This window comes from Meleagris gallopavo, chromosome 13 (assembly GCF_000146605.3).
Source record: "Meleagris gallopavo isolate NT-WF06-2002-E0010 breed Aviagen turkey brand Nicholas breeding stock chromosome 13, Turkey_5.1, whole genome shotgun sequence".
In the NCBI taxonomy this organism is placed as follows: domain Eukaryota; kingdom Metazoa; phylum Chordata; class Aves; order Galliformes; family Phasianidae; genus Meleagris; species Meleagris gallopavo.
This window is the reverse complement of record NC_015023.2, coordinates 10,940,916-10,959,503: the sequence shown is the minus strand read 5'-3', so window position 1 is coordinate 10,959,503 and position 18,588 is coordinate 10,940,916. Positions and strand designations below refer to the sequence as shown.

Genomic DNA, 18,588 nt, shown 5'->3' with positions numbered 1-18,588 from the left:
TCATTTCATTACTGGAAAAAATGCGCATGTACACTTTTTCCCCATCCTGGCATTTCAGCGTGAGCCTCCTGCATTGAGTTTTTCCACTTCAGGTTACCAAGTAATTGCAAAGTTCTGCTGTTGCTCACATAGCCTTAGGCATAAACAGGGCATGTGGCTGCCTGGGTTCTGTTTCAGGTGACCCATGGTCCAGAGCAAGCTCTGCATCCTACAGGCTAGCCTGATACTGCTATTACTGTTACCCCGAAGTGGGATTAGATCTCCCCACTGCCAGGCTTCCTGTACCACTTCCCTTTTCTGACTGGCAGCACATAAATGATGTCAGTGCAAACACACTGATGAATTCTCACCAGCAATCTTTCAGAGATCTCTGGGACTCTCAGATATGGGTTTTCTGAAGGCAGCTTGCTACTGCTGTGCAGTCACTACAGGTTCCTTGACAGAACTCTGTCACCACCGCCACCGTAACCTCAAACACAGGTGAACAATGAACAACTGTATCCTAAAAGCAAAGCAGACACAGGAGGCCAGGCAGGATAACACCATCACCACTAAACAAACATTTTAAAGACGGCTGGCAAGTTTGTCTGCGATGCTTCAGAAACAGCTGCACCTAGAAGGACAGACTAGTTCTGTTTTCCTCATCCATCTAACTCAACCCACGTTCAAAGGTGAACTCCTACTATTCTGGATTGAGAAAGGACCTATGCCCATGGGGCAAAGCCATCTGCACGAGGAAGAGGTGGAGTGGCTTCCCAGGTCATGACATGCACCACACAGGGGCACACCGTGCTGCTGCCTCCTGTTCAGGGGCACACTTGAAAGCAGAGACAGGCTGGGAACTTGCTTTTGTCTCCTTTTTTTTTTTGGTGTTTCGATTAAGAACCTGTGCATTTAACTTTAAGGGAGACTTTACTAGGTTCTTACATCACACTTCTTGTCCTGAACGCAGAGGGCATGGTGCCCAAGCGTCTACCTCCAAATGGGAAAGTCATTAAAGGATCCACCTTGGCCTGTGAAAAAGACAGGCAGGCTACAGATTCCTCTGCAAACCAGTTCTGTCCAGACAAGAGCCCAGAAGAACGATGGGGAAATGCGGGAAGAGAAATGGAGAAACTGGCCCTAGCCCTGATCTTTAAGTTCCTAAGGTGAGCTCCAAGCAGCACACCGTCCTTCAAACACATGCATGTATGTGTGCATGAGTGTGTACACAAGTCTTCATACACACACGTACAAGCTGTAAGAAGAGATGCATGAAACATCTCACTGTTGATGAGTTACAGCAAAGGACACTATGAGACTCCATAACCTACAGGCAGAGTTCAGCCTTGGGGAGCACATCGAGACCTGCAAGACTGAATGATCTGATAAGATCCTGAAGGACACTCAGAAAGCCTGAATTTTTATTTTTATTATTTTATACTTTATTATTATTATTATTATTATTATTGCTATTATTATTATTTTTACAGCTTTTCAAGGTTCTTTATCTACATGGTTTGATGTTTCAAAGGTCTTTCTGAAAAATCATTGCCTGTTTGCTTCAGTTATCCCCCAGCTAAAGGGCTTTAGGGAACACCACAAGAAGGAAAGCTGAAGCTCCCACAGACCTGTAGGGGCTGGCAGGGTTAAGCACAGCTCTTGGGCTAAGGACAGGTACATTCATACACCTGAAGACTGTGTATAGGGGCTGCACCCAGAGGCAAAAGGAGTGCGCCTGGGTCTTATCCAACAGCAGGGACCTGGGCACTGCACAGGGTCAACACCAGTACAGCAGGGAAAGGCAGCTGGCACAGAGTATGTGATGTGTGGCTCGTTCAGCAGGGGGATGAAAGCAAACTCTGCAGGATCTACAGCTCTGAGGGACACGTGAGCTCATCTCCAGCTTGCTGCCATTGCTCTGCTGCTTGCCAAGGTGGAATATGAGGAATGGCTCCTCAACAGTCATGCTGGGAGGGTACTTTTAGTGAGCAGTGTGACAAGATACCCCACCTCCAGGTGGGGTCTACCAAAGAGCCACTACAGTAGTCTTCAAGTCAAGCAAAAGCTCACAGATGTTTATGGGATTTCATGCATCCACACTTGGACAGCAGCCAGGAAACTTTCACCTGCCATCAGAAGGCACCACGAGAACAGCAACTTGGTTCTCAGCACATGTAAAAATCTACCCCAAACTCTTATGTAGAGCTGTTCTTCAGGAGGGTCTGCAGACATCCTTCCCTATCTCCACAGGACAGACCAACACGTACCTGCTGCGGTACTCACAGTCAGAGGGTGGCAGCAGGCAGTCACAAGAATGGACTAACAGGCATTACTTACCTCCTTAAAACATTCTTCCACTTTCTCAAACTCCATCACCAGCTCCAGTTCCTGGATGCGTTTATTTGACGCCATCACCAGCCGGTGAACGCCCTCATCAACTCGATTATAAAGCACACCAGCAGCATCAAGCGCGTCCCTGGAAGGGGACACACAACTGGTCAGGGGTTTTGCATGAGGTCTTTTCCCCCAGCACTTCATGCAAACGCGGCTGACAGCAGCAATACAGACATCTTCCTCGTGGGAAAAGAAATGGCCAAATCCATATGGAGAGCAGAAGGAAAACAGCAGTGCTCCCTGCCCGTGATTCACCACTCTGAGATCCCACTGCGGGTGACCTGGCAGGAAGGCTCAAGGCATCTCCCTCCCAGGCAGCCTCCATCAAACACCTCGCCATACCTGTCATGCTTTCAGAAAGGATACTCAGATCTTCACAAACACGGATTCTTGCAGCGATGGCTTTTACAAAACACCAGCTCAGGCAGTTTCAGTTTCTAAAACCGTCATTTAAATGTAATGCACAAATACCTGATACCCTCACCCTCAAAAATTTCCACCAGCCAGACAAAAATGCCAAGCGTGCAGCACCCCAGCACTAAGAGAAGTCGTATTTTACAACCTTGTTCAAAGATTCAAGGACTGAGCTCCCCAGGCAGCTGTGCAGCCCAGAAGGCAGCAGCCAGGCCAGGCAGCAGCACTGCGTGCAGGCAGGGATGGAGAGACTCAGGAATTGAACACAGCCCTGCATCCTGGGGAGTCCATCCATGTCAGCACATTCCTTCCAAAGGCCAGGAGCTCCTCTGTGGCACAGGTCTGGGTGAATTACAGCTGAGATGCACGAGATAGGTGGGCATTTGAGTTATCACTTGCATCCCTGAACTCCTATTTCTTCTGCTTCTACATCTCCCTTCTTTTTACAAGCACAGACTGAAAGTGCTGCAAGCCTCTCCTGAGTGCCTTCTGCACTTATCCCAAAGCAGCTTCTACATTAACAACGTTTTACAGCTGCCTGGGGTGTGACAGCATGGTTGCATTGGCTTTTTTTTTAAATCATATTATTAAAATTATTTGAAAGACTCATGAAACAGACAGGCAGCTAATAAAATCGGAGGCTTTGCTAATGGAAATGCTAATGGAAATTAATACATGCAATTCAGCCTTCACGTTTACTTCTGTCTCATGCTATAAGCCTTGAACCTATGAAATGCAACCAAATGGAAGCACTTAGTCACAAGCACCCGACAGCTTTTAGATACTACTTGTCATGAGGTGGTGCAAGAGTCTGGACAACTCTCCCTGCATAGCAGAAACCCACAGGATTTTTCCATTCAGAATTCCACCCAACGTGCTACGGCCAACTCTGCAAACCTCAGGCTCTTAGACACTTCTTTTTTTCCCCCCCTCTTCAAAATGCCGTTAGTCTGAATGAATTTCTCCAAAGTGCAGCCAGAATAACAAATTGTTTCTGGACTAAGATCAGTGCTACTGCAGTGCAAAGGAGACAGGTTCTCTACAGAGCGTCTGCAAGCCTCCACGGAAAGATCCGAGCTGTACGGCTGCTCCTGTGTTTCCCCAACCCACCCATCAACAAACAATGACCATATTTGCCTTCTGTTTCGCAACCTTTTCCTTGGGACAGACCCAGATCCAACCCAGGAGATGTGTGTTACCACTGTCCAAACTGAGCTCTTGGAAGTTTGTTTACAGAGCAGGTTCTGAAGGCAGCCATCAGCAGCAGCGACAGCGAGGAGAGCTAATGAGAAACAGTTTGGGAGAGCGATGAAGTTGTATTTGGCAACTGCTTTAATGCCTGGTTGCTGGATAAGGCTCCAGCACAACACAATATTGACTGACAGACAGGCAGACACCCTTCAATCTTACTCCCATGGGTCTGAAGCCCCTGCTGGCAGGAGGAAAGCAGACTCACATCCCAAATGCTCGTCCTGCTGGCACAGACCAGCGGACATCTGTAACTTCAGGCACTACAGGCTGCTAACTGCAAGTATCGTGACTGTTCTCTTGTGATGGCAAATGTTTTTCCAACCTGCTCTGAGCTTCCAGAGAGGATGCCTTGGTCCTGATGTTCCTCCTTTGATCACACTCATCAGCAAGCCAGACTGGTTTGCTGGGCTTTTCTGTAAGGGGGTGCATCATCCCATGACAAAGTGGTGGCCATCTTATCATACAGCACTTCAAACAAGTTTCAGCTCTTGCACTGCCCAGCCTCGAGCACTGGTCATTACCTGACAGAGGGAGAGGGAGCCCCAATACCACTCCTTCCCACTCCTGGTGGAAAACATAGAGCCAGGCTCTGCATAGACCTCACTGAGGCCCAGCCTGCCCTGTGTTTGCAGAAAGCTGTAGGAAAGAGCCAAGCTGAAGCTTCCAGATGAGAAACAAGCACTCAGCCCTCTGAGCCACCAATGCAACCCACACCCTGGCAGTGTGACCACATGGCTACACAGCTGCAGGTACTCAGCCAACCTCCCTTCATCTCAGCAGATTCAACAGGACTGAAATGGCATTGTTACCACACATGGAACTTTTGCTTTACTGACCCACAGATGTCTCAAACTCGCATCGAGTCAGGATCCAGGAATCAGGATCAGCATTTAGGGGTTTGCACCGTAATAAGGAACTCGACAGAGAATTCATCTCAGGTTAAGAGGGCCTTAAATGAACTCTTGTTTTCCTTTGTACAGTAAATGGGGCTGTTTGGTGTATGTATCATTATCTAAAATTCTTACTCTTGTTATTTAAAATCATCTTGTTTTCTGGGAATTCCTGCAGCAGGTTACTGATAAAGTTATCAGAGCACAACGCAATGCCCCGAGCTGCCCCTTCCCTTGGTGCTGCCTCTGAGCACACACAAGCCATCCCACAAACACTCCCAAAGACACCCACATCCAGGCTCAGACCCAGGGAGGGCTTCAGGTTCAACCCTACACGATCCTCCTCCCGCTCAGCTGGGCTCCCCCAGCATCCCAGCACCTTCAGCCCATGTTTCCAGGTCCAGCTGCCCTGTTTTCATGCATTCTGTCTTGCTTGGCAAGTGTCCATTAAAACCTCAACATGCAGTTGTTGGTCTTCCACTGCATCTCCTAGGTAACTCCATTCATACACTGTCAGCTCCTGACAGTTCATCTCAGCAGCCTGGCAGGCCCTGAAACTAACATCCATCTTGTACACTCCTACACAGAGGACCACAGCCCTTCCCACCCCGCAGCAGGTAGGCAAACCAAATCAAACAAAGGAATCACTCTCAGCTCACAGCAAAGTTTTGGATTCTCTTAAGCAATTCCAGCTCTCACAAAGTATCATGTAGGCATTAGGCACGTTATCCCAAACCTTTGCACATCTCTTTACCCACACACTCATTTCCACTCACCTATACACTTGTTAACTTCCTTCCTAAATAATTTCTAGCATAAAATAAACACAACAGCGACCTGCAACGAGGAGTTTCCTATGGAAGTTACATCTCACACACACAGCTATTTCTTTTTCAGAGAGAGACTTCAGAGTTTTCCATCCCTGCCCTTCCCTCCTTCCAAGGCGGCCTAAAGGAAACAAAACATACTGAAAGTTTGGTTCTTCCTACACAAAGGGAAACAAAAAGACCTTCAGCACCTTACAGATCTTTTAATAGCAGCCCGAGCGAATCCAAAGAAGAAAAGCAGAGTTGTTTGAAGTCAGTGGAAAGTCTTGTCTAAGCCTGGGTTTGTTTGGATGCACTGCAATTTCCCCATACATGTGAGTGCGGTAATAAAGTCTTTCACTGCATTCTTCCATGCTCAAATCATCCAAAGTAATTTTGCAATAGTGCAGAGTCAATATAATTTATAGCAAAAAGGAGTAGCTTGATGTCAGTTTATGTTTCCCCAAATCCTGTTTTCATTGGGCAATTATCGTTTCAGTGGAAAAGGTTCCAAACATCTCCAGTTCTTCTGGAGAAGTGCCAAACGGTCGGATAATAGCAGGGTAATTTTAAACCTGTAATTTATAGAAAGGCCATTTCTGCCTGAATCTGTCCTTCAAAAAAAAAAAAAAAAAAGGTAGCCTGGGAGAGTCACACTCCAGCTTTCTAAGCAAAAATACCTGATTTTACAGAAATACACGGCCACAGAGGCATCCAGCAGGTCTGCAGGTGCTGCAAGAGCCATGCTTGCCCGATGCCTGCGAGTGCCCTAGGAGGGAAGCAGCAAGATCATCTCTGCCTCTGTCTGCTCCTAGGACAACTGCTCTGATTCTTGTGCAATTCAGAAGAAACACAGCCAATGTTCCAACATTAGCATCACCTGCTCTTCCACTCCTGGTGCGCAGCTTTCCGAGTGCAAGTCTCTAGGGGCTTTGGAAGAACAGGAATCGAATCTGGCAACTAGGGACAGCTTTGACATCTCCCAGATCCTCTGTGTTGATACCTGGTTGACAAGTCACTTAATGCTTCAGGAGGAAACCCTTCCGGCTTCACAGAGAAAGTATCACGAGCCCAAGGGCTGTTCTGCAGCAACAGAAATGCATTAGAGACTTCCCCAGCCATACTGCCTTTTGGTAGCAGTGACAGCCAGAGCTGTAATGATCCCATGAAGGAGGCAGCCTCAAAGGCACATGCCTGCTCATCAAGCTGCGAAGTTTGCATGCTGCCAAGGTTACAATTTGAATTTCTTAAGGTAAAGCTAAGGCAGGCACCACGAAATAAACGGTAATTATTCTCTGCAGCACCTACGTGGCCACAGTGGTTTTAGTTCCCTAACAATGGCACTCGGGCAGCTGGCACAGTGCTCGGAACCCCAAAGTGTCCTCAGAAAGGTGCAGCGTCCAAAACCAAGCGTGGGGCTGCCTGTGGGACACCCAACAGCGGGACTGGCTGAGACCACAGCCCAAACTGAGCCCTGAGCACAGCAAACGTGCTGGGAAGAGGACAATTAACGCTACACACCGCAGACCAGAACTGCCAAGAGAAGCCTCTTCTGCAGCACAGTTCACTCCGATGTGCTTTTAGCAGAAATACACTCCACGGTCCCTTTAAAAGCAATGGCACTGAAGCATACAGGTATCCAGGTGTGGTCACAAACTGCTACCCTACATTCTTTCCCCAGCCTCACTTGCACTCAGTTACCCCACCCAGATCCATCAGAAACCCCCAGCCCATCAAATCACCCACTCACAGGGTTCAGCTCAGCCCACAGCAGAGCCCCAGACAGCACCTATTTACTTAGGACCACCAACTTCTGGTTTCCTCCTAGCTTTCAAAACCCCCCGTCTCCAAATGTTACTCTACTGATGTTTACACACATTTTTGGGTTGGCCGCACTAGTGGGACAGCTGTGCCCCTGGAGTTAGGGCACAAGGCTTTCAAGACGTTCTGCTCGTACGTATATATACCCACCACCACAGCAAACCAGACTTTCCCCAATACTTCCTCCTTTTACACCATCCCATTCTTCACAATACGCCTAACAGCAGCGATTGTGATATGAACTGCCCCAGCAGCAGAAACATCCACCCCAACTCAGCAGGACCAAACACGGTGCCTGTGGGATGCTGCGGGCTGAGCCAGGAACTCCAGGCAGCCCAGCTAACATCCTATATTGGAAATTTTTTGCCATTTTTTCCAGGATATTTTTGAACAGATAAAAACAACTCAGCATGACGCTCGTTACCTAATGCCCCGTTGGCATGACGAAGGCCGCAAACAAGAACAAGCAAAGCAGGAGCCTTCTGGGTAAAGCCCCACTGAATCCAGGGTAAGCAGCAGAAAACAAACAGAAGGAGACTGTGTCCTGAAAACCCTCAGAGAGCAATGAAGACTTACCAAAGAGCAGCTCTGTGAGCTCTTCCCTCCCTGCCAGTGCCACCAGCGGCTCCGCACCGCGTTTCACTCGCTTGGAACGACAACGACTCCTCACTTCTTTATGTGCACAGCAACAGGGTTTGTTTAATGTGAGCCTAAGTGCTTTTGGCCAGCCTAAAACCACCACAGCAACACAGGGAACTGGTTGGACTGTCAAGAAAATGAATACCAAGCAGCACGGTGTGTTTGGATAGAAATGTCCCTGCGTGCTCCTCCCCCTACCTGACACAAACAAATAGGATCATGGAAGAGCACTGCCACCCGTGCACTGCTGGGGGCAAAGGGTTCTGTGTCTGTCAGCATCTTCTGTGCCATCAGCAGCAGCGCAGAGGCGTCTCATGGCAAAGCTGCTCAACTTTGAGGCTGGTATTTCAGCACGGGTTTTCATCTCACTTCAAGGAACGCGGAGGGTTTATCTGAACCTAAAGATGAAGGTCTTAGGATGAGGAACGTGCAAAATACCACACAGCTCTAAGCTACCACAGCTTCAAGCAGGCTTTGTGCTTCCTGCTGCATGTGAAAGTAAAGGGAGAGAGGTGTCGGTGCTACACATGAAGCAGGTGGCCTCTGGGCTGCCTAGGAAACTCTGCCTCACCTTGGAGCCAGCACTGAGACATCTGGGATGGGAAGACCAGCGCAGAGGAGCAGAATGATCTTATCTGCAGCACAAATTGTGGTTGTGCTCTGATACAGAGTACGTAATAACATCTAAATCTTAATTTCAGGGGACACAAGTGAAGCAAAGACCTGATCACATCACTGGTGAGCTGTTCCAGCTGGTACTTACGTTTTGCCAATCCTGAAAGAAAAATCTTCTCTGAATCTGCATAAGTTTCAAAGTTTCTATTCACCAGCCTCTGCAAAATCAGGTTGGGTGACAGGAATGACTGCATGGCTTCTCCACAGCCCAGGCAATGCAGATCTGGCTCTATCACCACTTAACTGGAACTTCCCTGTTGTGACCAACGGATGAGTAAAGCAGGGTGTTGAGACAGCCGGGTGCCTGGACCACAGAGGGACAGCCAGGCCCAGGGGAGCTGCACAGGGCAGCCCAGGATCCCTCTATTGCTGGAATCGAGTTGGTTTTAGCATCAGGAACCTGGCAGCTGATGCTCAGGAAGGCTGCTCCTCGCTGCCCATTCCCTCTGCTAGCGTGTGTCCCCACCCAGGGCTCCCATCCAGATCTCCACATCACACTAAAAATAGCCAGCTCACAAAACCAGCTCTTGGCTGCCACCACTCCCCCCTCAAAGCACAGAGGCTAGCTACACTGCCTTTGCAAACAAAAGGAGACTTCACTCCTCCATCTATTTTTAAGCTGTTTATTCACAGCTTGCAAGCACAAATTCTTTTCAGATGAGGAGTTTGGGGAAGGGATAATGATTTTTCTGGTTCCATGTTGCACAGAGCCCAGCATCCAATCTGATCATGCTTTCACCATCTGAACTTTTCCTCCCTTTCTTCCAGCTCTCTCATCTAATCTCGTGGCTACCATACCTGCCAGCACGTAGAACACGATGAGATTCCACTCCTGCACCACACTGAGAACACAGTTTTGCTGCTAGAACCACGCATGGGGTGTGTTCTGGTTTGACTAGTATAAAACACCTTTAATAAAAAAATATTTGTGTTTTCTTTCCTCCACTTCTGACTCATAGCAGAGAGGACGAAAGGCATCACTGGACACCTCCTGTTGGCAAGCGATCCCAGCTCTTGGCCGTGCCAGAAGAGCAGTGCTAATGAGAACAACAGTGGAAAATGTCTGGTGGAAGATGAGGTTAAAAGTCCCTGTGCCTTGCTGCCCGGTCTCCACACTCATGTCTCAATTTAGTAAGAGCTCCCACTGCTGCTGCCTGCCTTCTGGCAGCTTCCCAAGGCTTACGATGGAAGTGGGATCTTCAAAACCCACCACAAGGTGAGCAGCCTGTTTGCACACCTCCTGCACCTGGCTGAGCGAGCTGCCTCCAAGGCACAGGTTGGTTGATTGATACAGGAGATATCCCAAAGCCAGACACACCTGCTAGCCAACCCCACGTAACTGATGAACGAGCCTTTTTCATAAAACAACTCCTGTCCAGAAGTGCAAAAAGTATTTTTAGTAGCATTGAAGTGGTGGATGTCTGCATGGCATTTGTCCACGTTTAGTGACAAAAGCTTCAAATAGGCCAACAGGCAGCATTTCAATGCCCAGAAAGGCTGGGACAGCAAAACCTGGAAAGCTTTCAACTGCTGTGCTAACAGAGCTGGGGAAGCACTGAGCGCTCAGTGCAGGAGTTGGTGTGATGCAGATGTGCTGGGTTTAAACCCTGCCAACTCCACTAACAATAAATAAGCAGCAAAGCTGGCTTCAGCAGCTCACCTGCACCTCCAGGTCTTCCTTTCCCTCTTCAGACGAGCAGTTAGATGGGTTCAGCTATCTTTTACAGCACTACTTGGTGGGTATGTAGTTCTCCAGGTCAGCTCGTGCTGGGACCAGAGAGGGAAGAGTTACCAGTGGGAGCCACAGCTGTGGTGCTACAGCATCCGTCAGGGTAGGACCACACTTAGGGGCTCCTCCCAGAGCCCAGGTCAGATTTGAGCAGCAGTGAGGTCCCCCTGCTCTGTGTCAACAAACACTGATGGGCATTTTGGCTCCCTGGAAGGACACAGCAGGGAAAGGTGCCAAAACCAGCCCCCAGGGAAGTTTCATTACTACTGAATGAGTAGAGCAGGGCTTGTTTGCTATGTGTTTCTGGATGGTATTTGGCAGATAGCGCGCAACTGCACAGAGCACAAGCCTTCTTCCTTGCCTATTTTAGGTTACTATCTCTAAACTGCAATCAAGCTTTAGTTACATGATTTTCTTTTTGCTGCATGAACCTACAGGCCTTCACAGCTAGCAGAATACATCTCCTGCAGAAGTGGGCAGGCCTCTTGCTTCTATAATCCCACAGTGATGGTGCACTTGGGTCTCTCCTTCCCCTTCATACCTCTTCAGAAAGATGAGTTTTTATCTTCAGCCCAATACTTCTGGTTGGCATATTTTATCTGTTTGGAGATAAGAGTGCAGAAAACTCCTGCTCTTGAAATTTCAGCCTCTATGCATATGAAATTCCTGCACATTTTGACAGTTCTCTGTTCACAGCTGGCCTCACAACTTCAGATTAGGAATTCTGGGATGTCATGAGTCTGCAGGATCAGCCTTTTGCACCACACAGTGTGACAGTGATTAACGGGAGCCAAAAGAAGACGTAGAAGGCAGAAACCATTTGATTTTGGTTGTTAGGATGGGGGAAAGCGAAGACTTCAGCACTGATCTACATTTAACAATTCAATGGATCAAAAAAGCAATAGAGCGGGTTCTGCTGAGCCCAGACACAACGGCACCATTCATTTTTCACGTTTCAAAAGTTCAGCATTGGACTCACATACATCAACAACCACTCCGTGCCAACTTTAGCAGGCCAGCCACAGTATTTTGGTACAACTCTGCTTTGATCCCATTCGTTAAGGCAGCCCTTAAAAACCCATGATGACAGGAGCCTTTGCAAGGTTAACAGAACCCAGAACCTCTCCTATCTGAACAGCAGCTTGGACAGAAGGAGCTATGTGAGCAAGTGCAGAGCCATAGAGGATCTAAAAGGAGCAGTGCCCTACACAGGGCTCTGTGGCCATGTGATGGGAGGTTTTACCCTCATCTGAAAGGATCCTGGAACAGCGAAGAGCCCTCTGCCCTGAGCTGCATGACAAGCAGGCATTTCCTTATTTGAAAATACCACACGGATTTTAGTTTCTGCAACTGATCCACAAGCTAAAAAGAAGAAAAAAAAAAACTTTTTCCATCTGCTTTCACTTATCCTCCTCAGGCTGGAGAGAGCCCCACAGCACACACTCCCCATACATATTGGCAGGCAGAGAATATGACCTGAATTAAACAGAACACGCTACACAGCCTCGGCATGTGCTCACAAACACCACGCAATCAAAGCACTGTGTGTGTGTGTTCCACCCCTCTCCTCACTAAGGTAATCAAAGCAGTAAATTATCCTTTGAGGCTCTGTCAGGTCAAGTTTCAAAGTTGATAATTTCCCTGCACACGAACACATGTTTAGCTCAAAACCAAAACAAACCATAAAAAGCATACATGTTCCCTCATTCTCTTAAGCCTGTGAAGTTGCTTAAGCCATGTGTTGCTTAAAAACAGAATAAAATAAAGCCACACAAAACACAGCCACCCGCATTATTTTCGCTTCTCACGTTATGTCAGAACAAACAGGCTCTAATTCAGCCCAAAACTGCGCCAGGTGTATTTTAGCAGATCAGCAAGGGAAGAGTGCCCTCGTGGCTTGCCAGAGCTGCTGCAGGAATCACAGCATGGAGCAGAAATGGTTACAGTGCTTGTCCCCAAAATGCCCACCCTGCCTTTCCAGCGCCGGGCAGCAACTCCCGCAGCCACCAGCTCGTCAGTGAGAAACATTCTTTCCCTTGCACTTAGGTGAGACTCCCTGCAAGCTATTTTCTTATCTTCACTCCGTTCCCTCTTCTAAAACCTCTTTGCCTGTGATGGCAACAGAGAGCTTAATTAGGGAAGGCTGCAGACGCAGGGCCGTTCCTCACCCCCACTACCCGCTGTGCCCCGGCCGTACCCACGCACCAGAACTTATCTCACACCCCGGCTGGGAGCTCTGGGCTGTGAGGGAATGCCTTGCTGTTTGCACAGCACATAGCACAGAGGACTTCACACGCTGATAGGCTTCAGGTGTTTGACAGTACAAACAGGAGTTGTGCAATGCCCCGGGGATTTCAAACAGCTGGCCTCTCTCATTCCCCCGCTTCTCATAGCGATTCTGCAAGTGGGCAGTGAATATTTGCTGTGCAAACCACACCAATGTGAGAAGAGATCAGAGCCTGCTATAGCCAGAAAGCATTCCTCTCAGTTAAGGTCCTTGGAAATCCCCTTGCATAAGGAGTGCCTTGGCAAATCACACAACTTTGGCCTCAAACATCCGTCGCAGGCACCGTCAATTAAAATTTTTGCTTTAGAGGCACAAAAAATATCCTACCCTTTCCTCACTACCCAAGGTGGGATTTGGCTCGGAAAAGGAACTTAAATAACCGTCTAGATGAATCTGCTCACTAAGTTTTTGGACTAGGGAAGAAGCAGCCAGGATAAGAGTACAGCTGTTATGCTTTTCACCTTTGTTTTCAACAGAAGCCCTTGCTACCCAAAAGACTGCTCACTAGATTGCACCAAAGGGTCATCTCCAAGAACGCCACCGCCCGCTTTGTGCTCATCTCCAGCTCCTCTTTTCTCCCTCTCTGGGGCTCACCTGTAGTCCTGGGTGAGGGTGACACAAGACTCCTCCTTCCTCAGCCTGGCCAGCAGTGCTCCACCCTCCAGCTGCAGCCTGACCAGCCGTGCATCCTCCAGAACATTCTTCATCAGCTGCCTGTAGTTCCTCAGCAGCACAGCAGCCTCCTGAGGGATTGCAAGAGTGAGACGAGCTGTTGCAGTAACATACAGGTGATGAGGGAACCAGCAAAAACCAGAGGCCAACCCAAACTAAATCACATCTCACCTTGTCCCACCCTAGGAAAGAGGGAGTTTGGTTCCCAGGGCAGTTTCTCTCAAGTATGCCAAGTCCAAAGTGATAAACAGTGTTCCCTTATGCTCTTGATACTCTACCCCACCTGACTAAAACCAAAACCAGTTCCTATTGTGCTCCACTTGCTGGGCACAGAATCATTTTTTCACCCTCATTTTCCTCTGACAGCTAACTCCTGCTGTTCTCACAGCCTGGGCCTGCTGAAAGATGCACTGGTGTGCAGGGAAACCTAGAGAGGCTCCTGCAATTATCTCCCAACATTGTGCTGCTGGGACACAATGCAGAGCAGGCAGCAATCTCCCACCATACCAGTGGCTAGGAAGCTTCTCAAGAAGAGGAGATAATGCTTACAACAACAGCTCTCAGAATCACCTGTCACTACACCTTTCACATTCCAAGTCAGGGCCTTTCTGCAGCTCTTCAGCTTCCTGCTCTCTGCTGCCCCAAGCTCACCTCTGGTGTGGGGTGAGGGACATGCTTACCTCAGCTCTTTCTGGTAATTTTCCAGATTCCACTTTATGAATGGCTCCCTGGAGGAAGGCACAAGCCCCCTGGCATCCTTGTAGCAAGTGTTCCAGTTTCTGTAAGAGGCAGAGATTAATGTCTCACAGCTGATGAGAAAGCTATTTTTTCAGTATGCAAAAGGTTAAAAGGAAAAGAAAAACAAAAGGATCAAATACATGAACCCAAGGGTTCAATTACACCATTTGGAAAGGCTGGATGAGTAGAAAGAGGCCCATGAGCCACCACAGGCTTCAGATGCATCACTCTGTAGGGACCTTACAAACTCATGGCATGCCTGGACCACGCTTTAGAGAAAAGAAAATCAGTGCAATTATGTCCCACCTTCTTCTACAATTAGCATTTCTTCTAACTTCCCACTAAGATGAATCACTGCACATGCATTTTTGGAAGAACAGAACTTAGAAGCAGTACTTGGAATCTCTATACTTTAAATTATCCCTCTTCTTGCTAAAAGTAGTGTAAATTAAAGGTTAGGAAACTGGAAAGCTTCCACAATTAAAGCACCTTAAGCTACCAGCAAATCTGAAGGCTATTCTCTCTTCTGGGAAAAAAGAACGACCAAAAGAACCATTTCACACATAGGTGAGAGGAGACAGTACTTTTCTAGAAAGTCACTGTTATAAGCCTAAATAAAGGCTCACAGATGCCACTCTCCAGCCACTGAAGTCAGGGAAGAGAGAAGTTATTCAGAAAGAAGAGAAAAAAACAAAAAAGAAAAAGGAAAAGGCAAATGGTGAAAGCTGCTGTTTGAGTTCAATTGAATTCAATTGCCTCTCTGGAGTGCTGAACAGCCCCAGAGGGGACAGATTAGCAGGCAGGATGCAGGTGAGATCACCGAGGCAGGAAATAAACACTGTTTGCCACACAGCTGCAGACCTAAAAGGGTCATTAGCACATCCAGTGCATTACATAAACAGGCAACCCTGTCTATACAGACCGATTCCGACACAACTCCCTTTGGTAACATTCTGCATGTTGTGAGACATGGGACAAGAGGTATTCTGATACCAAGCTCCTTTCTGCAGGAATTATCCTTCTGCACCTCAGCTTTTCTTAACTCTGTCCAGAAAACTAATCCACGTCCTCTTGCAAAGCCTGTCTGCTTCCCCGCTGCCAAACCAATCTCAAGTTCTCAGATTCTATCCTAGGCACCAAGACTGGGCTTCAGCATTTCTACTGCATCAGCATGGGTTCAGTGTACTTTTAGATGAGAGCTTAAAAACAAAAATGGTCCAAAAGTAAACTGGGAAAGCTAACACCTGGCAAGTGCTAAGCTAAACTGCTGAAGCTTGCCACCAGCAATATGATAATATTATCAATAATATCATAACCTGCTTCAAATCCCAGTGTGCCATGCAGCACTCTGGGTACAGATCAGAGCTGGGAGACCACCAAATCTTTTGGGAGTGCAGGAGACAGGGTGAGCCAGTCAACTGCAACGCAGACACAGCCAGTTTGTGTGCAGCTTTACAGAGATCTAATCCTGTCTCATCTCAGTGTGCCAGATCATGTCTCAATCCAGCTTTCACACGCTCAACAAGCACATGATCCTGATCCACAGGACTTATGCTCCCTCCACAACGAGGGTATACAAGGAGATAATTATTAGGGCCACAAATGCTACTTGTAGAGACTTCTGGCAGTCCTGCATGGCCAGCAAGACCTGCAGTCCTGCCAGATATCACCAGCATATGGCTGCAGCACTCTTTGCCAGGGCTCCCTCCCATATGAACTGCACCCGGTTGCTGCAGTTGCAGCCCCTCCATCCCTGAGGCTTAACATGAGTCAGCTCAAACACTTTCAGAGTGGTCAAACAAGATCATGGCACTGAGGAACATCCAAAGCAGGGAGAAGGAATAGGTTGCTGGTACTGCCTCCTACTGTTACATTGCTCCCAAGGCACACTGAACAGAATCCACACAGGGCAGCCTCCTAACCTCATGCAAACAGTTCTCAAAAAGGAAGAAAACATCCCTAGACTGATTTTTTTTTTTTTTAGCCCTTCCCTCGTATTTTTGGTTTCAATGTTTTCTAAAGCATTCAAATTAGATGACAACTTTGCTAAGTAAGTGAATAAAGCAGCAAATACATGTTCCTGTAAGGATCTGAAACAATTATCAGGAACTCCCAAGCCTGACTCCTTCCAGGACCACAGCTTTCACTAAGCAGCACCTCTGGCTTTGTCCAGGGAGTTTGTCCCAAGCCCCAAAACATCTAATTTTTGATCAATTTTTGAGTCCTTGATAATCAGGCACTAATATCCTCTCCTGAGATTAGCACAAGAAGTGTCTGTCCTTAAGCCTTAAGTGTCACTGCACATCACAATTCTGTTTCTTCTCTTCCTTCAAAATATGGTCAAACCTGAATTAATACAGTTCAAGCAGATGAGCTAAAAGCTAAAGTTCCTCCTGTCAGCTATGCTGACAGGCCACAGGATAACCTCCATGTTATAAAGACAATGTCAGTACTCCTTTGGCAACAGAGATGGTCATTTGCATGCACAGCTGTTACAGGACACATTGCCTTTCTCTGCTTGTAGGCTCAGTTGCTCTCAGGCTCTGCTCTCTTGCTTCAACTCCTCTAGCATGCCATTCCCTTGTCCCAGGTACAAGGAACACCAGACACCCACTTACCATACGGAAACTTAACCAGTCCCGGTGGCAGTATGGGAAGGTTCCTTCCAGTTCCAGAGGCAGCTGTGAGCTGTCTATGTGCTTATGGAGGGATTTCATGGAGGTGAGAATTTCAAACTGCATTGAAATAGAGAAACAAAAGCACGTTTGCGTTACAGGACAGTGAGTACTGGCAAAGAGGAGGGGAAGGTAACAAGAGACAGCATTTCTTCGTTTATCTTGCACAAAAACAAGGCACGCTGTGTATCTGCAGTATGAAGAAAAAAATCAGTTCCCATCTTGGAGCAGTTTGCTGTACAGCTTAGTGGGTGAACCCCGAGGGAATGCAGGCCAAAACACGTCGTTTCACCAAGCAGAACATCTGTGATGGAAGTCTGGCAGCAGCCAGCCTTTTCTAGCTACATCCAAAACTTCCAAGTACAAGCAGAGCAACTCAGCTCCTTCATATGCTCTCACACCGGGTTGTAATTTGCATTTGTTTGGGGAGCCTGAGAGTCTAAATCCAGCCCCCAGCTTCCCCAGCTCACTTCCTGGAAAATCTGAGCCTCTCTCAGAGCAGTCCCTGCCCTCCCCTCAACTCTCCACTCACCACAGCAGCTATTTGCTCCAAGTGTTTCCTAGATTTCAGCACTGATAATTTGCTTTCTCTGAGTCTGCAGAACCTCAGCAGAGAACTCTGGAGGGACAAACAAGTGCTCCTGAAGGTAGGTGGAACCCAGCCCAGACACCAAGAGTGCAGGTGCAGAGAGTCAACCCAATACATGCACTGCAAAGTTTTCACTTCCATGTGAAACAGTGAGGATGTTTCCAATTCCTCCAGCATGCCCATGTCTTTATTAAGCTTTGTTCTGTTCCCTCCTACACACTTTGGATGTGCTCAGTGCTTTTAAGTAATGCCTTCTGGAGCTCTCACTGCACGCACACACCTGCAAACACAAAAATGGACTAACAGCATTTGCTGTTTGTTAGGCTTTCAGGGCAGCCTGCCACACACACAGCAAACACAGCGCTGTCCTCCAGGGCCAAAAGGGAGGACTGGGTCTACTTTGAAACCGAGAGGATTTTTGTGGTGGGCACAGGATATTAGTCTACCCCTGCAGCACTGTAACAGCCTTGGTGCAGAGGGAGATGAGTAAGATGCAGTCTGATGCTCTGTTCACTCACCACAGACAATCAGAGAGGCTAAAAAGCCTGTATTTCATACACAGCTGTGGAATACCAAGGCACATTTACTTCTAGTGGGGGCGCATGGTGATGCTGTGATGATCTTCCCTCCTCTGTTAGCACCTTCTGTTACCCTTCCCAGATATCTCAGCTGCAGGAGAACCTCGCATGCTTACACATCTCCTCCTTCTCCTCCTGCAGAAGACTCTCAGCCGCTGACAGCAGCGGCTACAAGGGGAGGAAACATGAGATATGCAACAGTCTGTGAAGCAACAAGTGGGATGGAGTCCAGAATTGAGAAAAACGAGAGCTCTTCTTGACCAAGGGTTTCCTTCGTTGTTCAGAGGAGAGCAAGAAAAGCCTATTTGTTACTGTTAATTAACAGGCTCCTCCATACATCTCTCCACGTCCCCAGCAAACCCCCTGCATCTCAAGGGCCCCAGCAGACTGACATAATTATGGCAGACACGTCAGCGATGGACTTGACAATAAACACAGCAAGACAGAG

At 47.9% G+C, this 18,588-nt stretch overlaps 1 protein-coding gene across 4 annotated transcripts in view; it reads right to left on the bottom strand.

Annotated features, from left to right (window-relative positions):
* LOC100550505 (rho guanine nucleotide exchange factor 40-like) overlaps positions 1–18,588 on the bottom strand; it is a 71,774-nt gene that overhangs the window by 14,220 nt on the left and 38,966 nt on the right. For all 4 annotated transcript variants that reach the window (XM_019619785.2, XM_019619786.2, XM_010717889.3 and 1 more), the window contains 4 exons: positions 16,917–17,033; positions 14,241–14,339; positions 13,483–13,631; positions 2,320–2,458 (listed from right to left, as the gene is read on the bottom strand). In XM_019619785.2, coding sequence (XP_019475330.1) covers positions 2,320–2,458; positions 13,483–13,631; positions 14,241–14,339; positions 16,917–17,033 — 504 coding nt within the window. The remainder of the gene's footprint in view (positions 1–2,319; positions 2,459–13,482; positions 13,632–14,240; positions 14,340–16,916; positions 17,034–18,588) is intronic.